Consider the following 25,758-nt stretch of genomic DNA (forward strand, 5'->3'; position numbering starts at 1 on the left):
GAAAATCTGGCAGTGTGGAGAAAGCTTAAAAACACCATCTATCAATCAATCAAAGTTTATTTGTATAGAACCTTAGTGCAATTCGAAGTACTGATTAGTTATAGATCACTGCCAAGTTGATCATAAGACTACACTAAAAGAATAAATCAACATGAGAGTAATGCAGACAGGAAATAAATGATATAAAAATAAAATAAAACCATTAAAATGTATTAAAAGCAGTAAAATAGATTCAAGACAATGACAAATAAAATAGAAGAAATAGGATGGAAAAATAAGAAGAAATGAAAAATGTGAGTTTAATAAACTGAAATTTAAAACTACACAGTATTAAGACTAAAACTTTAGGATATTATCATGTGTTTAATAACTTACAAGTTGACATCAGACTAGATGGATTATGGTTACGTTAAATATAATAGTGTATATTTAATCACACTATCATTTTAAAATCTCACCTAAAACCCTGACAATGAACCTGCTTCTTCATCAGCCTCCTCTACTCTGGTCTGCTGCTGTTCCAGCATACAAAATAATTCCTCAAAAATGATCATATAGTTGAATCAACAACTGTTTAAAACAATTTTAATAAAAACAGAACATTATTATCTTCATGAAGGAGGATTTACTGCAGGACTGTTTTAGCTCAACGTTTCTAATAAATTGCCAACTGAGTATATATTAGTAATTGTTAGTTGTATACACTGGCTGCAAAGTGCCTGACTGGAATTAACTGGTTGACTTCAGTGCTGTTCTCATCTGTGCACGGATTCACCTGGCAGCCTAAAGATGCTCTTTAATTTAATAGTTTTATCATATATTATTATCACCATATAACATGTTTTACCCCTCCCCTTAAAATTTCACTTAACACATTCACTCAGAGACACTTACTTTGTACTTTTATCTGAGAACATTTTCACAGAGTGATTTTACTTACGTGGTAAAATGTCTTTTCAGCAACAGAAGTTGGTGGCCATTCACGTGCTGACGTCAGTGTAGTGTCTCATGTCCACTCTCTGGAGTTTGTTAGTGGTAGTTTGATGCTGCTCTGTCTGAAGACAATTATCGCTGCTGTTTTCTTCTTCACAGTGACTAACTACCTTCTGTACATTTAAACTTAAACTAGTTCTGCTTCAGCACGCCGAGCTCTCTGCTCCTGGTAGCGACTTTCACTAATTCAGCAGTTGTTTACATGCTATTCAGATGCTAGTTAATTAGCTTAGCAGCTAGCGCTAACTTCTCTCTCTCGCTCGGTGTGTCTTGAACCAACAGATGAACTTGTTCATCAGAGTGCGGTGTTGTTGTAACTTCATTGTGGAGGATTGTGATGTTTATTACATCTTCAGTGATGTCTGCTGTCTTACCTAATACACAGATCCATTCATTAACCGGAGCTACCTTCGTCTGTGACCCTGAATTACGAAGCAGTCGGCACCAACAGCTCCCTCTTGTCAACTTCTACCTCCAGCTGGATGAAGGCAGGTCCCAAGAGATTGGAAGATTTTCTAAGAAAATGCTGAGCTTGTTTGGCTCGACATACCTGTGCGAGAAGACATTCTCGGTTATGAACATTAACAAGAGCCGCGTGAGGACGAGTTTAGTGACTCTCACCTGCGTGACGTCTTGCGCATCAAAACCACTGTTTTTGAGCCAGACCTGGACTAGACCTACATACTGCAGTCGAGATCTCAGTATCACCCTTCACATTAGTGCAGGCAAGATATGTGTTTAGTCCTCTGAGGTGAATAAATTCTAAAATCTCAGTGAATTGATTTTTTTGTGATGATCAAAACCACAGTTTTGAATATGCACGGACCACTGTTTTGAATTTAGAAGTTTACAGTGAGCATTTAATAGCGAATAATATGTAATGTTTCAAATGACCCGAGTTATGTTTCATCTTCCCAAAAGTTTTTTTTTCCAGACAGACTTTTTCTTCATTTTATTTGGTCTTCAAATATGAAAGTGATTTTGGCAAAAACTTGAAAATGAAAAAAAAGTATGCCATTTGCAATAAAAATTTCATAAAATAGTTCATTTGTATTTAATGTTAATGGTTCAAAGGATGTCAGGCTGAATGGTCGGCTCCCACACATTTTCACCTTACCAAATCTGGCCCTCTTTGCAAAAAGTTTGGACACCCCTGGTCTAACCAATCAGATGGCGCTGTGGGAGGGACATTGCTCCAGATCACAGATTGGAAAGTACAGATCAGAGTCAGGCAGGTGCATCAGAGCCTAAGTAATTTATTTTATCGATTATTGGTTTAAAAAATAAGGATACCATTCCCATGCCTAGAGCCGAGCCTGCATCACTCATTCACTCCAAACTTAGTGCGAACAAGTTCACTCAAATATTGGTAGGGACAATTCTGTCCTCCCAAAATATTGGCAGGGACATGTCCCTACCGTCCATATGCAAACCTACGCCCTTGAAATCAAATGTCTCAGTTTAAAGATTCTCAGGCAGACGAAGTTGTCTCACCAAAAGTTTTTATCCTGTTCTTTGAAACAACTGAAAGACTGGTACCAGAGCTGCCCTGTTTCATCAGAAGGCTGGCATGAGGCAATGACATGCTTTAAACCTGCAATAACTGATTTTTTTGGTCTACCTGGGGGCTCCAGTAACAAGATGGACATTGCCATCACTTTGGAAGTTGGTTTAGTGAACACACCCGGCTGTTGTGAATCAACACCTTCATTTATCATTCTGGTATGATGAACAGATCCTATTTTAATTTTCATTTAGCTCGGTTTTTGGTTTCTACCAAATCGTGAAGGAGATATCTGGCTCTTAGCTACCAAGTGCTCCACTATCACCAGCTGGTTGTTAAAGCTAGTAATATACTTGACGCAAAAGTTTAACCACAGTCCTGCCATAGGTACTCTTGAGAAACTGTGGAACAGAGTAAAATGGGTAGGAAGAATATAAAGGTTTTGCTCATTCTTTGCTTTGCACACAAACCAAAATGATCATATTCATAATTGTAATGTCTATCCAGATTTTTCTTTTATAGGGCTGAAAGAGTTAACTTCTGGATCTCACACAGATATGAACAGGTAAAAAAAGGAAAATTAATTTCCTCTGCAGTGTTGCAGACAATGCAGAGACACACGGGCAGTGTTTGAAACAAAAGCACCAAGGTTAGAGGGAATGAGTTTCACAAGAAGGACCTTTGTCTGGGGCTGAATCTCTATGCAAAGATACTTGATTGGGTTTTATTGTTTTATCTGAATCACAGGTGTAGTGCTGCTGAGGCTCACCAGAACGACAGTCATATTCACAGTTCACATAATCCAGCTGAAATCCATTAACATTTATCTTTCCTTTGAGGATCCAATCAAAAAGAACTTGAAAAGTCGAAGGAGCAAATACAGACACTTTCCTATTTTCCACTAGAGGCATTGCTGCTCTATAGAGCTCTGTAGGCCACTGGAATAAATGTATGCAACTAAAATGGAGTGGGTGTGTTGGTGTGGACAGATTGGAAATCAAATGCTTGTGTCAAGACATACTATTCTGAGAGTTTGTAACAAACATTTCTGTTTCCAACTTATCTGCAATTCTTCACCCTATTGCAATTTCTAACCATATAATCCCTCCCACGCATTTCTCACTTGTTATGTTACAACAACCTCTTGTGTTTTTTTTCTTTTACTGGAGTCTATACCACTAATAGAATTGCATAGACTCAATAGTCAATAGAGGTTCTTGAAGCTGCTTCACCTCTCATCCGAAAGGTTTCTTCAATTCTCCCCACTAGCCAGCTAGAACTGAAGGAGCCTTTCTGTCCTGTCCTCTGTCTGCCACCCCATGGGTGACATCTGGTGGGATCCTGTCCTCCGTTTGTCAATGTGAGACTTTTCCTGAATTTTCTTGAGACACCTGCCGGGGGTTAAGCTTCAGTCTAGACCAAGACGTCGAGCTGTAGTGCGTCCATCACATCCTTGTCGCCAGAAATGTAAAAGAAATTCTTCTCACTGATTGCTCTATTTTCGAGATTCCTATTCTGCACCTACCCTGTGAGGATGTTTTGTCTCATTAAACATGCACAATTTACTGAAAATGCAAAGCTCACAATATTGATTAAAATTGATTCTGCCTTGTCAGTTTGAGCCAGAGTTTGAGTTTGAACAAGATGATAAACCCAATCCACCCTTGCAAGCTGGACTAGAGCAGGAAAACAAGTGTACCCACAGACAGTGCTGTGAATAAAGACTTGACAGTGTGCAGCGGAATTCACATGACAATATTCATAACTTGGAATACTTTTAATCTGTGGACCCTTATGGACTATAGGAATATAAATGACCGAGGAATGGACAGACAATTAGACTTCACAACCGCTTCAAAGATAGGGAGTCAACACCGCTTTCCTTCCATTTTCTCTCTGTGACAAAAGGCAGTTATGTAACAAAAGCTGCTTATCTCCCTACAGGAATGAGAACGACAGAAAATCAAATCAGTATGATGGTAGAAACCTATTTTTTAAGAAACTGTCAATAAATATAGTATATTGATATCTGTGTATGCATGCTTCTGTGTCTATCTACTCTGTCTATTTATCTCTCTCTCTCTCTCTCTCTCTCTCCCCTTGCGTCTTTCTCTGTGTTTCACCTTTATCTGTGCTCAGTTTGTTTTGGATCTTCTTGCTCCACCAGGGGACCTATGATTTATGGGCACATCTGTCAGCCATAATAAAGCAGTCTCTAATGAAGCCAGGGAAGGTGACCTTTGTGTATACATGTGTGTATGTTTGTGTGTGCTTTTTTTTTCCAGAAGTGCATCTTTGCACATGTATGCTCTGTTACAAAGGTTACGAGGGCATGTGCTTGTGAGCTGAATGGTAAGTAATCAATGATGAGCTCTAAAATGCTGGATAAATGCATGTATGTATGAGAACACAGAGCGCAAAAAGAAAACAGACAAATGAAAGGAGAGTGTGTAGTGAATGTTAGAGGAGACAAACGAGGTACGTTGCAGAAAACTGGAAGTGTTTGAAGAAGGAATACTCTCACACAACCCAATGTTACACCACAAACAAATGTAGGCCACGTATTCCACTGGGAATGGAATGGCCATCAGGAGGACGAGCTTCACTTCCAGCTATCTGGCTAATACAATACAAGGATAAAGAAGCCGTAGTAGAGCGTTTTATGGGAAATATTCTGAAGAGTGGAGGCCAGCGAAAGCTTTAATCACCTCACTGTTACTGGCTTATGTTTCATTATGATATCATCATCGAACAGAGAAAGGAGTGTCTGGGACAGAGAGAAATGGAGGCTTAGGGAGACAATGGGGAGATGTGGTTGAGGGGGAAGGCACAATGAGAAAAAGAGGAAAAGAGATGGACATAGAAGAAGAAAAACGATTTGTGAAAAACGACACAAAAACGGGTGAAAATGGAAATCCTAAAAGAATCTCCCGGTGAGCAGTCAAATCTCCAGAGCAGTTTCAGAGCCTGGGTTCTGTAGAAATAAATGGCTGATAAACACTGATCGCCAGCCACCTCTAATTACCCATTCCACAATCTCAAAATATGATCTGTAAATAGTAATTAACACTCATTCCCATGATAAAAGTGTATCTAATATGCCACAAAGGATCTATGAGTTGATAAATTTTGTCCTGACGATGATCTGGATAATTGTAATGGCTTCTCTCCAAGTGCTGTAACATCTGTAGGGCTTTCCATAAAGGTTTCTATATGAGCTGAACAAGCCAATAGTTTTTATGAAGCTAACTGGGTCACTGCAAGCAGATCTCAAATCCCAACACCAGGACAGCAACTTATCATAGGACTTCAATTACAGCTCAAAAATGTTGCTGCTGCCCTGAATTCCCCTAGAATCTGAGGATGCTGTTATTGAGTTACATGTGGTGGTGTTTACACTTGGAAATGTAAAAAAATATATATTTATACATATCTGTGGGGACATTCAAATAAGGCTAAGATAAATAAGTCAGAGCAAGAGAATTTCTGATCTTTTCCACTCAACAATACGTACTTTGTTATTTCAATAACCTCAAACATTAAGATTTTTAGATTATTATTAATTAGTACAATTAATACACATAGCCTCTCATAAACTGAATTTAGAAATTAATTGAGAAAAAGAAAAAGAGAAAAACTATATCAGTATGGTTTCTCCTTCTGTAAATAACAAAATCCAGTAAATTTTTCACACCACACTAAAATACATGTTGTTTTGTTGTTGTTGTTTTTAAAAGAAATATGCATTACACCACAATTTCCCTTATAGCCCGTCTGCTTACTCAGAGTGTCAGCACCATTAGTTTCAGCATCCCAGCGTGAGTCGGGGAGGCCCTTGGGCTGTAACAGGGGGCTCCTGCTTCCTCTCATGGACTATCAGTCTTTAATTTTAGCTTCTGACACAGCCTGGGAGATTCCTTGTTAAGTGGTAACACTTGAGAGATCATTATTTCACTCTCAAGCTAGTTCTCAGTGCTGTACTGTCACTGTTTTGTTTCCTAGAATACAGAGCGCATGCAGCTATGTGCCTGAGACATGTTTTCATTGAAATACCCATGGAGGGCATGGAGCACACAGAAAACAAGCTGAATGCTGTCCTCTATAACTATAACTTCAACAGTGGGTGGTATTTGTCCATGTGCCTATGAAATCCATCTCCAAGTGTCTTGTGATCAGATTTAGTCTCCCTCTGTGCTAGCCACTGCCTGTGGTCCAATCTAGTTTGCACTTCCAAATGGGAACCAGTCACAACGACACAGTGAGTAAGGAGTTATTAAAAATCAAAACACAGCTGATTAAAGCTAGGGTGAAAGAATCAAAATTAAGGCTGGTGATCGGGCCAACAGAAACAGACACAGCCACTGTGTAAAGGAGAAACTGACCTACATTGGGAGAGGGGAGGAGAAACACATTATTTTACCTGAGGCAGAATATGTATGTAAAGAGGCACCACTGCCTCCGGGAACATTCGCAGGTTCGTGTTCTTACACAAATCTGGGCAGGTAGGATGAGATAGATATAAGAACGACTTAGTACCTGCGTCCTCTGATCCCAGTGGCTCAAAAAAAAAAAAAAAAAAAAAAAGGATTAGGTGTTTCAGTCTGTGTTGTTCTTTACAGGTTGTGACATTTCACAGCACAGAGACTACGAGTATGGAGTACTTTCTTCCCCCGTTATCGCGTCCTGACATTAACAGAAAGTGACATGCTTGTTAAGACAATAACAGCAGTCGCCTGGAATCAGTGTTACACCCGTCAGGACAGTAAATTCACACTGAAAGGAAGTGTTCACCATCATAAAGGTGATGCTGAGAATATTCCCTTGTGTAGTAGTGTTTTAGTCAAAGCTTGTGGGAAATGAGTTATTATCTTGTTATTACGCTGGACACTGACACCTGGAAGTCACATGAGAGGAATATTAAAAGGTAGAACTGGTCGTAACTCAGACAGAAGAGCACTGCAATTAACCTTCAAAACTTTAATTAAATTAGATGAGCAGACAGTCTTACACTGAGATTCTGCTGAATTACATAAATTTAAAGCACAGTATGGCGCCTATAGAGCTGCAGCAGCTAATGGTTATTTTTTTATCAATTAATCATTGGTCTATACGGCATCAGATAACAGTAAAAAGTACCCATCATGATTTTAAGTCATTAGTCTTGTTTTGTCCAAACAATAGTTCAAAGTCCAAAAATATTTGCTATGTAATGAAACACAAGGAAAGACAACATATCCTCATATGTCAGAAGCTGGAACCATTGACTGTTTGGTATATTTGCCTGAACATTCATTGATCTTCTGCCAATTACTTTTCTCTTGATTAAATAATTGATCAGTTGGCTAATCATGGCATCTCTAATTGTTTTAATCCAGTCAGAGGCATGAAATGACAGAGAACAGTTACAGAAAACTAATGTATAGTTTTCCCAGCCAGGCTGTGTACAAACTGTGCTTCACTGACATTTCCCTCAGTGTCTTGTTGGCTTTGTTATCATTTTTATTATTACAGTATATTAACCCTCTGGAGTCAGGGTTAATGTTCTCCACTTGCATGGTCTGTGCCCTTAAAATGCTTATTTTATTCAACCATGATGCAAAACAAGCATCAAAGCTTCATATCTGGAGAGCTGGAACCAGAAAACATTTGTCAGTTTTGCTTGAAAAATGAACAACATAAAAAAATGACATATTGGAATCTCATAATTACAATAACTGTGATGGTACGTGAATGCAGCATAATCAACAGCAGTAATTGAAAACACTTGTGTGAGTGTGTAGGACTTTTAAGTTTGTAAAAAATACAGAATAATGCAAAGGTCAGGACAGATGGCATCTTTAGAAAGTCATGGTATCCCCAACATTGCTCTCACACTCACGAGTATTTTTGAATATTAGCTGCTATCATGGCTGCATGTGACAGGGTCTGTTTAGTGTCCCTCAGGTCCAGATGCTCTCCTGTTTTCTCTCTACCTTCTTCAAAATGCTTAAATGAGATGTAGTTCTGGCACTCTCTTATTCTGGTCTCTTATCCACATGGTGCACACCTTTATATAACAATAAATCCTATCAATGATACCTCACCGCTGTGTGTAGCTGAAATCTCACAGACAATATAATAAACAGACAGATTGACAATTGTACGTTGGATGCAGATAAAACTAGAACTGCCCATTTTCAGGCCCTAAACTGCAAATAACCAATATCCATCCTTCTCTTCTATGACTCTGCACTTACTGCAAATGACTTGTTCAAAATCTTATCTTTAATTCAGATTAACACCACAACAAAACAACGCCCAAAACTGTACATCTTGTTCTTGGAAATATCCACAAGACTGGGTCTCTCCTGTCCTTCACTGGCCTATAAAACTCACAGAAATGCATTGATTATTTTTCTCTCTCTCTCTCTGTCTGGCTGACACAACCCTGTTACTGTAGATCTTACGTTCACACAAAACTAAGCAATGCTGACCATTGGATTCATGTAAAACTAAGCATTACTGACAAGGCTCACCTGAAAACATCAAATGCACGGTTGTTCATCTGTCTGTCAAACAAAAAGAACTAGTTAGGAGCAAGTCAAGGCCTCTGAACAAACTTTTCACCCTCGTTAGGGTTCAGAAACCGCCTCATTAAGCTTGAAACTAATTTATCCAGCACCGTCTACAACCTACTGTACCTTTACTCTCAGCAGCAGTCTGTCACTCCCTTACATCTCCTGTGGACAGCCCTGATGTTGCCTGCTGCTCTCACATCCTGGTGCACTCGGCTTAGACACATCCACAGACAGTATCTCTCCTTGAGTTACTGATGCGTTTCATCTGTCTTTCTGATATAAGGATTGAATTTCTTTTCCTTGCCTTTAATTTCTCTACAGCCCCTGGGCCATCAACCTTTTTGTCTAGAAATAAACTTTGTAATAACACATGAAATATTCTTAAAATGACCAAAAAAAAAAAGTGATGCTTAAAGTCTGTCAGTGCACCAGAAATGAAGACTGTGTAAAGCTCAACTTAGTTTGTTTTTTTTGTTATTTTAATAGAAAACCAAAGAAGAACAGAGATTAAACAGTGCATGTATGCATACGGTCCCTTTTTTTTTTTTTTTTTTTTGCACAACATATTCACTCACTGAAAATAAATGTGCATGAAAGAAAAAAATACAGCAATCTTATAAATATAGGGCCCTAAAACATCTCAAATACAGATACCAAATGCACCGAATGTAATAAGATGTTGGTTTAATATATTTGCACAAATATTCTGACAGTAAGTAATATGTCTATCCCATGATCAGTGCCATGTACTGTGAAGGTCTGGACTTCATTTTAGGTCATACAACTGCCATTGCAACTAATATACATGCGTTTCACTATTATTGCCTTTGTTATTTAAAAACTGTTAGAAGTCTTCTCTCTTTTTTTTTTAATAATATCTATTTCTAGAAAATAACTCTTGAGTTGTTCATTTTTATATTTTCTATTTCCTACCTTCTTTGATCACAAACATCACAAGTAGTTTTCCTCTTTATGCTACAACATTCCAGTATACTTACTTACTTACAGGGATCGTCACCCCACTAATGTTTCACTTGGCAATGCAGTCATGACGAGGAGAGGACAAACATTTTGACCTCTAGGAAAAAAGGGAGGAGTCTGACATTGGCCACCTCTGTGCTGTGCTACTCGAGGACGGAGGAGGGAGGGGGACGCACGCAGCAGTTGGGCCGTCTGACATTTTGCAGCATTGACCTGAAAATGTTCTGCTGCCTCCTTTTGTTCTTCCTGCCCTGTCCCGGCGAGTCGACACCAGAGATCGACTTTCGGAAGGAGGTCTGGACCATCAGTTTCCTCTCTTGCTCCTTGATTTTACACTGCAGGTGGCTCTGAATGGCAAAACCAAGGGATTCTGGGTCCACAGAAGCCCCGTAAACCTCCCAAGTCATCCCTTGTTCATCCCAGACGACATCATGGACGCTCGTTCCTTTCTGCTTCCCTGACTGGTTACCCTCTTCTTTGTTCCTCTCTGGTTCTATCTTCTTTTTGCCAGAATTTGTCTCCTTCCTCAGGGCTTTGCCTCCAGCTTCCTTGCTCTTTTCTTTTGAACTCTGAGCTTTGTTTTTAGTTAGACCTGACTTGGATGTGGTGTTTGCTGCTGTTGTTGTTGGCAGGGCCTTTTCGGCCTTGGTTGTAACAGCAGCCTGACACAGTGCAGCATTGTTACTGTCAGCAGATCCAGACTTGGAAGCACCGGCTGTCTCTGGGGGAGTTCCTGATTTGAAAGCGGGAGCTTCAGCAGTGGTTGTTTTAACTGCAGATGTCTGAGCTGCAGTTTTATGCTGGGAGTTACCTGTCGCTCCTTGGTCCTTGTTGTTGCTGTGTTCAATATTGATTTGATAAACTGGCTGGATGTTGCATAAAGCTGGCCCCGGTTCTTTAGGCTTAGCCCCTAGCCTGGCATCTTGCTGCTGGGACAGAGAGTTTAAAACCATGCCTGCATTTTGGTTGTGGCACATCTCTGCCTCGACTGTGAGTCTCTCTGACCTTGGATCAGTAGAGGTGGATAGAGAAGTCATGCTTATCTGATGGAGACCCACACCCCCATCCACCTGACAGACTACAGCCAGGCTATGCGCCTCCTCCCTGGGGACTGCACCACCGCTCGGCCTGCGAGTCACAGCAAAGGGCAATAAGCTCGGACTTGTGGCCACAGCCTTACTGGCCGTGTTAGCAACGGCTTGAACCTCCATATCATGACACTGCTTGACTGGGGTGGATGACAGGGATGAGGTCATAGTCGAAGCCTCCTTGTAGAGCTTGCAGTGCTGCTGCTGCTGCAGCTCTTCAGTGACAGCTGTGTCAGTCTGGCTGGTTTCCTCACTCACCTGCCCGTATGCCGGCTTGTTTCGTATGGCCTGGGGCTGAGTGGAGGAGTCCTTCTGTGAAGACACTGGCTGATGTTTATCTGAGGAGACTTGTTGTTTCTTTGCTGGTTGTAAATCCTTCTCTGGAAAAGTTGAACTCAGATTCTTATTTATAGATGCGGCTTCTGCTTCTTTGATGTTAGATGGAGGTGTAGTAGAGCTACGTTGGGTTGTAGTTTCCACGCTTTTTTGAGGTTTGGGAGTCTCCTGCAGACTGACGGAGCTTTGTGAGGAACTTTGTGTATGATCAGGCTCTTTAGATTCCTGTGCTATGGCAGTGTCCTTGTTTTGGGGAGCTGATATACCCCCTTTATTCTCCTGTTGGGGTGCAGATGCTGTTTGCCTTAATTCACAAGCATTGTTAAGATTTTTATTACTTGGAGAAACATGTTTATTACTGCATTCTGCTGCACTGGCTTTGGCTGAGGATGTCAGCTTTGCACTCTCTTCCTCTGCTGCACTTGGCCCTTTTATTCTGCAGTCATTGGTCCGCATGTCGACCTTTGACACTGTAGCAGCAGATGACAAGCCGTCCTTACACATTTCCTTTTCATCAGGCAGGCTTAACATTTTCATATTAGCGTTAGAATCCCTCTGGTCATCTCCTGCCTCACCCACACTTTGGCCTGTTAGAGACAGGTCTGGCATCTGTTGGTCTCCACCTGTCACAAGCTCAGATTTTGTCTGGTTTCCATTGGCTGGAACTGGTTTGTCTGACAAGGTGCTGCTAACTGGTTCACCTCCATTGGAAGCTGTTTTTTGGGTATGTGGGATGGTATTAGTGGGAGCAGCAGTCAGAGATAAGTTATCCTGTTTGTGGTCCGGAGATGTGAGGGTGGGTTTTGGACAAACCTGTGAGAGTTTGAGGTTGGGCTCTTTAGTCCAGTTGGCATTAGACTCCTTATTGCCCAGCGTGTCCACCACAGCCAGCTGAGGCACCATCTGGACTGTCACTGTCCTTTTTGGGTTAGTTCCCATGTTGGATTCACAGTTTTAAATATCGTCGTAATCCAGATCAAGATGAAAACAGAATATGCTACCAGTTGCTTTGGTGTAAGTTCCTAAAAGAGGAAAACAGAAATAGATTTAGTTTATTTAAAATTATTGAATGTCACTTTTCATAATTAAGACCAAAATAATCAGAACAGACACATAGTGCTCCCCAGCGTTCAACATAGTTTCTTTGATTAGTTATTAACATGTATTTAAATAATCATTGTTAGATTAAAGAGCCAAGCACAAGAACAATCAATGATGTGTTTTTGCCTAATTTAATCACTGCTTTGAATTAGATTAATATATGTAATTCAAAGTATAATTTTCAAACTGATCGTAACATACGGTCTTAATAACAACGCTGTATGTCTAAATCATGGTAATGTGGAGCGTATGGAACTATACTTTTTAAAAAGCTGTGTTTCCTTGTAATGACTGCCTGCCTCTGTAATGCTCTTCGCAACATGCTTGTGATAAAAGCCTACAGAAATAAATAAACTGACAGTTAGAGCAGGATTCAACCAATTCTGAACACATGTCATCTTCTTATTTTCTGAACCTTGATTAGAGAATTGGAATATATTTAAAAACGCTTGGTCCAATTGTATGAGTAGCAAAATAAATAAATAAATAAATAACTGAAGGTAATCCCTAAAGAGTATGCAAAAATGCTGCATCACACCAAAGCAAGGTTTATGAAGCAAAGTAAGCAAAGCACAGAAACAAGACTTTGACATATGTAGGCTTAAAGTGCTTACAGATAAAGGATGACATTTTTTAATTTAAAAACTGTGGATGTTCTTCATTTAGTGGAGTTTCATCTTATCTACCAGTCTTGGCTGGTTTCAGAACACCTCATCATCCAAATCTCATCTGAAGTCATCTTAAATGCCAAGAATAATGAGTGTTACAGTAGATAAAGAGATACCTGATGAATCCTTCTGTTATTGCTCATGAAGAGGCTGAACCAGATCGTTTTTGGTGACGTGTCAGTGAAGTTACTGTTCTCTGATAAATGGCATACTAAACAACCTAAGACACTGCCAGATGAGATGAAAGTTCATCCTGAAAACAACCACAATCTCTCATTTAAAGTTGAACCATCTTTTCTTTGTCATTGGCTTTTTTGTGAAGAATAAACAGAGAAGCTTGCAAAGCCAGCACGATGTGTCTTTAGATCCTTTTTCATCTTGAGATCAATCTAGTCTAAAATCTAGGCAGTGACCTACAGTTTCACAAATCTCTTTATCCCAGGCCTGATGAATGACTCCATCTCAGTCTGTCTCCTAAATGTGTTAAAGCATCTGGGCCAATTCGCCAAGTAATGTGCCAGCACTCAGCAGACGTCTGAAATATCTGATCCTTTGGAGTCAGACAAAATGAATTGTTCCGTGAGCGAGACTTTTCATTACACATAACAGCCTACACGTATGAAGAGGAAGCAGAGACATCAGTGTATAGTTTAGTGGTCCCCGGAGAGTTGGCCATGTCCATTGCAGTGACAGTATTGATGATAATCCATTCGGCATAATGTGCAGTTCATCTCAGTGAAACTAATGTTAAACTCAGCCTCGTCCTTTGGGTTAATTCCCTTTCTCACGACAAGTCTCCACATTGCTTCTCTTTAGGAGGGAAACAACAAGCATAATTGATTTTATACTAATCAGGTCACATTTATGTCTGCATTACTCAAAAAATAAGTCCTTCTTATCACCAATTTAAACGACAGAAATCAATGTCTTACTGTACTTGGTCACCTGAAAGCATAGTTTTTGGAAGAGACTTGAAGAATAGTAGGTTACTGTTACCAGTCATGGACAGGGGTTGCCCATTTGTGTGTGCTCTCCCTCTATGCGTCTGCCTGTCTGTTATCAAAGTGCAAATATTTATGGAGAGCATGCCCTGACCATATTTAGATATTATACAATTAAACCACCCTGGTGTCTAGGGCTTTTACCCCTGCAGCAGTATTAGAAAATAACAAGAGGAGTGCATGCAGAATGTGAATTGATGCAAAACGGCAAAGATAACATACATTAAACTGATGCACACGACCAATTAAGATCTTTGTCATGTATCATAGCCCACATTTGCAGTCCTGTCCCACCCCAGCATCTCAGAGGCCACTGGTGTTTGCTGATTTGCTTTGACCTTGCGAACGAATTCAACATCTGACACGAAGGAAAGGTGAAAAGGGAAGGGAGGCTTACCTTGAGAGACGCTTTATGTCCCGTACCGTGGGGTGCCGTTGGCGCGTCCGTGTCAGTGAGATGAGGCTAAATCCTGGGAATGAATATGGAAAATCAGCCCTGTGTCGGTGACACCAAGCCACGCCTTCCACCACAATATGGGTCTTGGAAGTATCGATCCTCCACAGCAAAGCGCAAAATTCAAGCACCCTGAGTGACTGAACGTGCGCAATGAGTCATCGCTGACCGACCGATGGATGCTGTCCCCCGGCTCTTTATCAGCGCTGCCTCATGCTTTGAAAAAGTGAACCTTTTGCACAAAATGGACCTCTCATGGTGCGTGCCATCCCAGGCTGAACTGGTCCAGGCAGCACAGGCAACGTGGTGCAGCAGAGTGAACCAGATGAATGGATGAATCGCTGAGAGGATGAGAATGGAGGAGGTGCTGTATCAGCCGCAGGCAGCTACAGGAGGGTCACTTGCACTTGAAACTGATTACTTTTAAATCCTAGCGCTGGTCTTTGACTACTAGAGGAAAACCAATATTCCAAGAAGATGGATAGTTTATTTTGCTATGGCATTTTTTCAGGGATGGATTTATGAGCAGACCCAAGCCTGTGTCCCTGTGTGTTGTGTCTGTTTACAGGGCTGTATTAAGGTACATCATGTTTCCAAATGGGATCAGTTACTTTTATCACATGAATCTGGAATCTGAATATGAAGAGATGTTCCTCTGTGGTTTGAAGAGGTCTGCTGAATAAATGATCTTTATAATCAGGACATTTACAGCAGGCTATTGGCTTGGTGTCACTTAGTGTGTGACTCTGCCAGAGATGCAGCTGACTTTCATGTGACATCTGACAGGTGCAGAGAAGACCCACTAACAGATTTTGAATTCTCCCTTTAGAGCATCAAAAAAGGTTGCTATAAAAATGTTTTATGTGGACAAAAAGGTTGCAGTGGTGAATGTAATGTAATGTCATTTATTTTTCAAAACAGATAAAATGACACAATACGTTTCAGTGAATCGGTAAAATGCATTTTCTGCTTTACCACTGCAGACAACGTGCATTTTCTTTGTATGGGCATTGGCATAGGTGGATAAGTGGCTCCAAAACTGGAGGTGAAGAGATGCCCAAGGGGCTACAAGATAAATCTGGGGGATCACATGATGAAAAAGGAGATAATATTAAAAAAAAAATCATACTCTGCAAAAAGTATTCTGTTTATATTTCAGACTATTATCTAATCTTTGTTTTTTACTCATGAAGTTCTGCCCCAGAAATGATAAAAAAAAAAAAACAAACTGAGGGGAAGCAATCGCTCAGTTTGAAGTGACTGAAGCTCACAGACGTGCACACACTGTGATGATTGGTTTGTTTGCCTTGCTTAAGAACCCCAAAAGCCTTGATTTACTGACACAAACTGTTCTGGAAACAGTGGCCAACGAGCCACAATCTCAAGAAAGTATGTAATTCTGGGCATGGCTTTTCAGCCTACACCATATTCTCCTATCATGTTTGTACCTAAACCTAACCTCAGACGACAGTCATATAATTTTTGTAAAACTCATAAGCATTTTGGAAGGAGCTGACATGATGACATCGAGCGGACAAGGGTGCAGGATCAGAAAAAAGCTTGTATTGGTCACTTTAGGTAGTGACAACAAGGATCCTTGCTTTGGTTTTCTCTTAAAAATGTAGTGGTTTGATGGTCCTATCAGCTCTTACCAACTCTGGCCGCCCCATGGACTCTCGACCTCTATAGGTAGAAAAGCTGGAAGAGAGAAAACAACACAACATTCAGGGTCTTCAGTAATATCAGCATTATAGTCTATTTCCTAGCTCATTCTAAAATAATCTCTCACTGTTATTATAATCTCAGTGGTTACTTTGGGGACTCAGTTTTCAAATATAGCCTGGTTGTGAGACAGGAGCTCCTCTTGGAATGCAGTCACTGTATGGGATAAACCTCCTGCCTTAAAAAGCCCAGAGGGACTGATTAGGTGAGAAAGAAGACTGTGACTTAATTACAGGCGAGTGCACCACTGGTGAGCAGCTCCACATGGGCTGCATGCATTGCTCATGTGCTGATACGCCAGACTTGTGCTTCAGGGTGGTGGCTGGTTGCCAGTTTGGAAAGGTGGTAAGGACACGGTGGGAGAAAATAAATATTATTTAACAATAAAGATAGGTGGTCTGTTGCCACCATTTTAAACTGTGGCCAGATACAGTAACACAGAAAGTATAACTTAATTTAATGGTATCAATGGAATATTGGGAACCTAATGCCAAGTATAATATGTCATAATATGATTTGTCTGTTTTAAAAATAGATTTTGAAATCAGTTTAATCTAATGCACACGCAGTCATATTGTGGATCTGGCATCATCTTGTGGTTCATTTGGGAAAAGCAAAGACTTTGCTGGTCCCAGTTCAGTTAGCTGAAATCAATCTGATCCACAGACAATAATCACTTTATACAAAGATACTGTCAGTTTCAGTCTTTCTGTAATGACTCAGGATGAGTCAGTGGGTTAACAATTTGGATCTATCTAGCTAATGCTTAATATAAGCCGACACATTTTGTGAACCATAGGCTGTGTGTATACATCTGCAGCTGTGAAGCATGCCATATACAAGGGGTCAGCAATTAGGTTCAACTGGGAGCCAGTTTTTTCAGCTTTGTTCAAGGGGGGCACCAACATAGTTGTACAGGTGCTGTGCCCAGATGGAGGGCTGTTGGGGATTTTGGCAACTATAGATCATGTTTTTATTTCCCCTGGCCTCAGCAATTCCATCTTCAGTCAGACAGACTTATATTGCCTATAGCTGGTTCAAACAGCAGCAGTGAGACCCCTCACTGGTACCAAGAAGAAAAACTGTATCTGCCCATGGCCAAGTACCAGGTTACAAGTCTGAACTGCTCATCTCCTATCCCACCATACCCCTCACCTCTGCTGACCAATCACTGCTTTCCCTTCCACACCCCCAGAAATCCAGGGCTGACTGAGTATTTTCACTTGTTGGCTCTAAATTGTGGAATAGGTTGCCACACACTGTTAGAGTCCCCCCTCCACTGAAGTCTTTAAAGACCATAAAGAGCCATCTAGTTTCTTTATCATCAAGAATATCTGACTGGTCATACTGTTTCTTATTTGTGTTTTGCTCTGTGCAATGCTTTTGTTTTTTATGATTGTATCCAGATATTCTTTGTTTTTATCAATTTACTTATATCCTCTTAATTATGTCTGAGTTTTTATTTGATTGTATCACTAAAGCCTTTTGGTCAACATTTGTTATTTTTAATTGTGCTCTATAAATATACTAACTTGTATCTGGTGACATATTACCTTTTTTCCATCAGTTAGTTAGGGCTAAGGGTTACAGTGAGGGTTACAGCAGATAATGTTATATATATTATAGCTCTTATACACAAATATATGCTTTGTGTTGAATTACAAGACATGAAATGTAATGACAGGTTAACCACACATATTAGCAGTGATGTGTTTCATACTTATCAGTACACCCTTTCTGTTAGACAGCCACTCATTTGTGTTTGAGATACAAATCATTGATTATTATTAGATGTTGTGGTGTCTCTTTATTGGGACTTACCTCTTTACAAGAATTAGATTTGTAAAAGGGTTTTGATGCAAACTATAAAAGAGAAAACTTAACATTTTGTTGGGGGTTTCAGCATTATAGTTTGAGGGCCAGATTGGCCTCCTTTTGTGCAGACGTGTACAGACTGCTGTACGTTGGGTAGACAGTAGATGGCGCAGTAAAAGCGTTCAAAACATACTGTCGTTGAAATCGCTGTCGTGTGCTCAGTTCAAAGACGTCATGTCATTCTGCGGTCACAATAAATTCAATCCAAGTTTTCTCGAAGTAAGCAATGTCAACATTTTGGCAGAAATCGTAAACTACCCACTCATCAAAAAACTATCCGCAATCCACATCCAATTTTTAAATGTAAGGACGCGTGTCATTCCGATGCAAGAAAGTGCTAGGATTGTAACTGCTATTTGTCCGGTGTGACCATGAACGCATCAGAGCCAGACTGTTGTCAAGAGAAACGTTGCTAATCTCCACACACGGCTTTTAGCTTCAAAGTGAAGCTAAGTTTGGGTTTATCTTTGTCTGGCAGTATTGTCTCTGCGACAGTACGGTAAGATTAACTTAATCTTCTCGCTAAATTCCATAAAGCACACCGATACTTGCGACGTACCTAATCTAGGTTAATGTAATGTGGCTAGCTAACAGTTAGACGGATACAATGACAACCTGTTGTTTCAACCGGTTAACTGTCAGCTCGGAGTTTTGAAGCTAGTTACCTGGAATAGTTTATTAAAACCAGGGGTGACCAGCTAGTAGCTTTCAGTAATATGCTGTGGTTAAATTGCTTCCTAAAGCTCCACGAAACTCACCAAATCTTTGTAAACTGAATGGTTACGTTTGTCTGAAGTTAGCATTAGCGTTAATGCTAGCTGTAACAATGCTATTGTTTTGGCTGTCTGAATGATCGCTAGCTTTCTCCTTTTATACGTTAACATTATGCTCTCTTAGAGTTGGCTTTGTGTTTGTATTTTAATGGCGACCAACTGTATTATAATAGTCTCAACTGCTCCAAACTGTCGCCATTGTCTTTATAATAGGCAGACTAGTATCAGTCTTATTCATAATGGTGACAGTGGTGGAAAGTGTAGAAGTACATTTACTCAAGCACTGCACCTAAATAAAGTTTAGAGATACCAGAACGTACTTTGTATTTCTGTTCCATTACATTTAAGAGGAAAGTATAGTTTTTCTTTGTTTTTACTCCACTGTATGATTCAACAGCATAGTTACTATAGCATCTAGATATGCAGTCCTACATTTGACAGTATATAAGTAACTCACTGAGAAATGTAAATTTACAAGTGCCAGCTTCTCTTAAATAAAGTCTACTTTTATGATACCTACAAGTTTCAGGTTTTTTGAGGCGTTAATTAAATTCTATGTGTTCATACACAAATAATGAGTACTTTGGATTCTTTAAATACATTGGATAATGGTAATGACAATACTGTGTCTGAATATGGTTTTACTAATAAAGCCTATTTGGTTTTTTTAAGTTTGATTCATTATTTAAAATTTGACACCAAGACTTTTACATCTACAGAGTATTTCTACAAAGTGGTAGTCACACTTTGTAAAGTGCTTGTTCCACTGTCAGTAAGTATTTGTAACAGCGCTTTACATGGATGTTCAACCAGTATGTAAGCCACAGAAATATTCATTAGTTTTGGTCAGGTGTTAACTTATACTTTATACTGCTGAGTAGTCTCTGATCCATAGCTTGGCTGGCCATTTCCATGTGCCATGTACCTCTGATGTAGGACCATTTATCAGTGAGGCTGTCTTAGTTATTCACCCATTTCAAGCATGTTAACAAAGTGACTTACCAGACAAATGTTAAAATATATATTAGATTGCTTATTGCACTCTCAGATTTGTTTTCTTGGATTCCTTCCAGTGTTTGATGTTTTAATTTTTTGTTTTTCAGAAGATGTTTGGGTATATCTGGCAGTACGTCTACACATCCTTTCTGAGATACTGGCTGAAGTGGCTCGTCAGACAGGCGACAGGGAAATGTGAACTACAGAGAATATGCTCTGGATACAAGCAAGGGGCAACAAGGACAACAAAAGCAGGTGAATTAAATCAACCTAAATTTGGTCTACTTTTGCTACCTAGTATTCATTTTTTTCAATTATATTCATCTCCCTCCTGTGTCCTATTGTAGAATACTCCATTCGGTCATCTAAGAACAAGGTAAGAAAATGTTACCATTGTTAGCTGTCAGTTTTTTGGTACATAATTTACTTACCATTTAGGTTTAGTTTTTAGATTTCAGTGGTTGTGTTTTAAGAATAGCTTTCAAATTAATTTCATATATTTATTGGTAATGGAAATAATTATGAGTTGCATATGTACAGAAGTACATTGATCTTACAATGCAAGAAAAAAGAATGGAACAGATTATGTAAATGAAATAAATGAAGTAAAATATAGTTCTAGGCTGCAACATATAGACACACTATCAAGCACAAGCATAAATGCCCAAAAGAGGCAACACAGTCATTGGATAAAATTATAAGATAAACTCTGTCTGGAAATGCTGCCTTCATATCAGACACTCAAACATCACATTAAAAATGTTGCATGATGAATGTCATTTTTTTGAATAGTCAAGTTTTATCTCTCACATGTCCATTGGGTCTTATTTTGTTGTGTTAAATGTGATTGTTGTAAATTAATGATGTGTGTTCTTATGTAATTATGTGAAACTTATTATTGTTGCCATTTTGGCAGGTCTCTCTTGTAAAGGAGATGATGTTTCTCAAGACACTTTGTAGTTAAATGAATAAAGAAATATCATATTCAGTATAAATAATGTAGTAAGTGATAACACAGGTTGTTTGATCAAAATGGAAAACAGTCATGAGTTCTGAAAACACACACCAGAGTCTTTTCTTTCACCACAGTCTCGCTATGATGGCTGCAATGAAAAAAGACCGTAAAACGGCCAGCAGTCTTTGTTGGGTGGATCTCAGGGCCTTAACTATGTTAAGAGGGTCAGACTTTGGAGGTGGAAGCCTGATTAATTGGAGGTAATTTTCAAACTTTGTGGGCTCACAGAGAAGTCTAAAGGAGACACCATTTGCTGTGCTACTGACCTCTTCATTATCTTTTAGGCTGTTGAATGTGTGAAGCCCAGTAAAGACATATCCTGCGATCTTAATCTTAGTCTTTATCTTTCACTACACTTGCCAAGCTTAGATGAATTGACTCCACTTGTAATTCATGGTTACAGCTAGGTAAGCATTTTCTAATCAACAGTCCAGTTCAGTGTGGAAACTGAAGTGCTTGGTCATGTTTTTCATTGTCACTGAGCTTGACATTGAGAAACATTTTTTCACTTTGGTTGATAGCATAGATTATATAGCACCCACTGTGCCAGTTTTCTGTCTGGTATCATTATTTCTCTGCGGCTACCTCCTCACTTTCCTGTGCTTTCTTCCCCTGTAGATTTTAAGAGGAGCTTTGGAAACCAGCAAGGATAAATTAGAACAATGTGTGGATCAAATTATGAAAGAGAAGAATGTCAAGCCCCAGAAAGATCCCCTGTAAGGGTACATCTTATCTGCTAGTCTGAATTTGGCACCTGCACCTCTTTAATTGTAATTATATTCAGTTCAATGTGTTCAGTCCAGTCTCCCTACTTTTCAAGGTTCAAGGAGAGCCTGCACGTCTGTCTGCTACAAATAACAGGATACAACAGTCTGTATATAACTGTGGAAGACTTGAGGAAGGAAGTCTTCAGCTCGGAGAACGCAGAACATGAGGCCATGCTTTTGAAGGTACGTATGTGTTCCTGCTTATGGATCCATACATTAGAAAAAGAATAAAGCAGTTGCTGTTTATGTTTTAGCTACATTGATGCTGTTCCCCAGAACAAATAAGGATACATATGTCCAAGGTATACATACACTCACCAAACACCTCTACACCCGCTTATTCATGCAATCATCCTATCAGACAATCATGTGGCGTCAACATTAAACACCAGAATGGAGGAAAAAATGTGATATCAGTGATTTTGATGTGGCATGGTTTGATTATTTATGAAACTACTGCTCGCCTGGGGGTTTCACATGCAACAGTTTCTAGGGTTAACTCAGAATGGTGCCAAAAACAAGAAACATCCATTGAGCAGCAGTTCTACAGACAGAAAGCCAGACCATTTAAAGCTGACAGAATGGCTACAGTAACTCGGATAACCACTTTTTTTTTTATACAACTGTGGTAAGCAGAAAAGCATGATGTGGATGGGCTACAACAGCAGAAGACGACATCAGGTTCCACTCTTGTTGGCCATGAACACAAATTTCTGCTGAGGCACACAGATGACCAAAAGAACAAATGCACAGACATATGTCATCAGCAGCATGAATCCATGAACACAACCTGCCTTGTGTCAACAGTCTGGCTGGTGGTGGTAGTGTAATGGTGTAGGGAATGTTTTTTTTAGCGCTTTGGGCCCCTTAATACCCGTCAATCATGGTCTGAATGCCACAGCCTATCTCAGTGTAGTGCTGACCACGTGCATCCCTCTGTGGCCACAGTTTACCGTCTCCTGGCCTCCCCAGTCACCAAATCCTGAATCCAGTAGAACACCTTTGGGATGTGGTAGAAAAGGAGATTAGTAGCATGAACGTGCAGTTGACATATCTGCGGAAATGAAGTGATGCAGTCACATCAACATGGAGCAGAATCTCAAAGTTTCCAACATCTCGTGGAATCCATGCCACGAAGAACTGAGGTTGGTCTGGGAACAAAGGGATGAACTACCCTGTATTAGTATGGTGTTCCTAATAAAGCGTTTGCTTAGTGTATTTCTGTGCCTTTGTTCTTTTGGTCAATCCTTTGTGAGTCTTGGGGGCTACATGATTACTAAAATCAGGTTTATAATTTTTGTGAAATTTGAGAAATGTATTAACTTGATTTTGGTTCACCAGCACAATAAAATAGAAAAGACAGTAGACAAAGACAGTATTGAAAGTATTGATTATGAATCCCAAATGTAGTAAACAAAATCACATTTTGAATCATTGTGCCTGTTTTTCAATACAATTAAAATGTGTGACACTAAAAATATTTGTGCCGTCAGCTCTGGGACCTGTTGATGCCAACAGTCAAACTGGAATCGAGGATAACCAAACAGTGGGGAGATATTGGATTCCAAGGGGATGACCCCAAGACTGACTTCAGAGGGATGGGCTTGCTGGGACTAATCAACCTTGTGTGAGTACTCAATGAATAATACTGAGACATACAGTAAAATAAGAAAGCATAGTTCATATCTGTACTGTCCGTTACAAAAGGCTTTTACTCTGATCTCAGATGGGAAGCAGCTCGAAAACTATACCATTAAAGAGTGAGACAGCACACATAAACGAATCTGACCAAGCAAGCCAATCTTATTCCCCAGCTGTGTGTCATTAAGAGCCTGAAAACACAATCCTGAAATTGCAAGAGAATCCACAGTCAACTGGACCTGTAGATACTTTCACCTTACTTACATACTTACAGCCCAGTTAAATTGCAGCAAAAGTTACTTATCGTTATTTCACAGGCTCATTGATGAGAAAAAAAGAAACTCTTCTTCCTCCTACTGGAAAAAAGCTGCATTTTCAAACCTTTTACGATCAGTGTCTAAAAATTAAACTGGACATTAAACAGGACACATACGTGAAGCATCACAGATCCTTGTCAATAATTTATCTGTGGAGTCTTGCATGTGTGTTTACGTCTTGCCTTTTACCTCACATGTAAAACTTTTCACTTTTCATTACAGATAACTACTTTTAAATAATACTAAAAAGGTGGTCATAGCTATGACTATGGAAGAACAGTGATGAGTCTGTAGGGTACAGGTAGACTATATAAAATAACAGGTGATAATTGTGTCAGACATGTTTGCTCTCATTAAACTCTGACAAAAGAACGGATGAACATGATTTAGTCAACAAAGGTTGTACTTAATAAAATGACACCTCAACAATGATATCCTTATAAAAACTAGTAGATCTTTCTTTGTAAATGTTTGCGATTATCACCAGTGAGAACATGTTTACTGGTTAATACGGTCTCATCCACAGTGAGTAATAATTATACCATACTGTTTGCTGTCTGCAGTTTCTTCAGTGAAAACTACACAGAAGAGGCTCGTCAGGTGTTGTCTCATGCAAACCATCCTAAACTGGGGTAAGAGACATTCATATATGAGCATCACTGTATTTTCCATTGGTGTTGTGTGAGTTTAATCTTTTTGAAATCACTAGCATCGACTTTCTACTAATTCTGAGTACTACCTGTCTAGGTATTCATATGCCATAGTTGGGATCAACTTGACAGAGATGGCCTACAGCCTCCTGAAGAGTGGTGCTTTGAAACCACATCTCTACAATACAGTCCAGAGCACTCCTGAGCTCCAGCACTTTCATCAGCTGTACTGTGAGTAGACCCAACATCAGTCTTTATTATATCCACCTCTGATTCATTATTATTATTATTATTATTATACAAATACAAACCAACATTTCCTAAGAGACTGAAATTATGTTTTAAATGCATGTTTCTTCTCTTCTAGGTTACCTGGCGTATGAATTTGATAAGTTCTGGGTGGCAGAGGAACCAGAGAGCATCATGCATTTCAATCAGTACAGAGAAAAATTCCATAATATAGTCCAGACACATCTACAGGACCCTGATGTGTCCCTCACATTGACTGTCCGTTCTAAAAACTAACATAAATAAAGGATGATAAAGGATTAACACGACCCCCTGAATTCTCCACAGCCCCTGACATTGTTTGATCAGGCATAGGAAGCCACAAAGGTTCAGCATAACAGCTGAAAATTAAAAATATTCCTCAAACATTCAAACAAATTAACTCTCTTATGTTTGGTTTTGTGAGTCATTAGTCATGTTCTGCTCTTGTTTTAGTCATACTAAATTGTTTTAAAGTAGAGCACAAATCTGACCTATACCTCAGAAATGACCATTCCAGTGGTTGTCCTTCATAAAGGGGAAATGAGAGCTGCTGCAGAGGACTGTAGTGATAATACAAGCTCTATCTTTTGTGAGCATTGAAGCACTTTCAGTAAGCAAGCAGCCAAATTGTTGCAGTTTACAGACAGTTATTGAAAAATGGTGATGAACCACCGTATTTTAGCTGTCTTGTTTGTATTTGTTTTCACACTTGTCCTGCTCAGGAATTTGATATTTATGTCCACAGACCATGACTAAAACTCAATGTATGGAATGAATTCCATTGTGGTGTTCTCATCTTAAAAGTTGTGCATGGTATAATGTCCCAAATGATTCCATTAATGCCATCTGTATTATGTAATGATAATGATGTGGAACTCAAAATAGTTGTTTTGCCTCTCTTTTCATAAATTCGTATGTCTGAAGACTGATGTTGCATTTTCATTACCTGCTATTTTTATTCTGTGATTTGCTTTTGAGGAAGTTATGTAATGATTAACACATCTTGCTCAAAGTTAATAAATACACATTTTGATGTTTTGAAATGTGTT

The 25,758-nt window shown here is 39.5% G+C and overlaps 2 protein-coding genes across 3 annotated transcripts; one reads left to right on the forward strand and one right to left on the reverse strand.

Annotated features, from left to right (window-relative positions):
- Window positions 1-7,544: 7,544 nt before the first annotated feature.
- gprin3b (GPRIN family member 3b) lies at window positions 7,545-16,060 on the reverse strand. The gene is made up of 2 exons (XM_056366712.1): window positions 14,627-16,060; window positions 7,545-12,481 (listed from the first exon to the last, which is right to left on the reverse strand). The coding sequence occupies exon 2, from the start codon at window positions 12,396-12,398 to the stop codon at window positions 10,179-10,181; it is 2,220 nt and encodes a 739-aa protein (XP_056222687.1). The 5' UTR covers window positions 12,399-12,481; window positions 14,627-16,060; the 3' UTR covers window positions 7,545-10,178.
- A 2,582-nt stretch (window positions 16,061-18,642) lies between these two features.
- On the forward strand, window positions 18,643-25,752 carry elmod2 (ELMO/CED-12 domain containing 2). 2 transcript variants are annotated; one of them, XM_056372831.1, is made up of 9 exons: window positions 18,643-18,779; window positions 20,157-20,304; window positions 20,397-20,425; window positions 21,683-21,780; window positions 21,885-22,014; window positions 23,325-23,458; window positions 24,353-24,421; window positions 24,537-24,670; window positions 24,807-25,752. In XM_056372831.1, exons 2-9 carry the CDS (start codon window positions 20,160-20,162, stop codon window positions 24,962-24,964), a joined length of 897 nt encoding a protein of 298 aa, XP_056228806.1. In that variant the 5' UTR covers window positions 18,643-18,779; window positions 20,157-20,159; the 3' UTR covers window positions 24,965-25,752. The 2 variants fall into 2 exon arrangements, with proteins under 2 accessions (XP_056228806.1, XP_056228807.1); XM_056372832.1 differs by having other exon boundaries at window positions 18,657-18,779; window positions 20,160-20,304.
- Window positions 25,753-25,758: the final 6 nt, after the last annotated feature.

This window comes from Seriola aureovittata, chromosome 3 (genome assembly GCF_021018895.1).
Source record: "Seriola aureovittata isolate HTS-2021-v1 ecotype China chromosome 3, ASM2101889v1, whole genome shotgun sequence".
NCBI classification, from domain to species: Eukaryota; Metazoa; Chordata; class Actinopteri; order Carangiformes; family Carangidae; genus Seriola; species Seriola aureovittata.

What these genes read in the sequence shown, in the direction of transcription:
- gprin3b (XM_056366712.1), bottom strand. Translation starts at nt 12,398, where the DNA reads ATGGGAACTAACCCAAAAAGGACAGTGACAGTCCAGATGGTGCCTCAG.
- elmod2 (XM_056372831.1), top strand. Translation starts at nt 20,160, where the DNA reads ATGTTTGGGTATATCTGGCAGTACGTCTACACATCCTTTCTGAGATAC. An exon ending in AAGCCCCAGAAAGATCCCCT is followed by an intron (nt 21,781 to 21,884) that starts GTAAGGGTACAT and finishes CTACTTTTCAAG; the next exon opens with GTTCAAGGAGAGCCTGCACG. An exon ending in CTGGGACTAATCAACCTTGT is followed by an intron (nt 23,459 to 24,352) that starts GTGAGTACTCAA and finishes TGCTGTCTGCAG; the next exon opens with TTTCTTCAGTGAAAACTACA.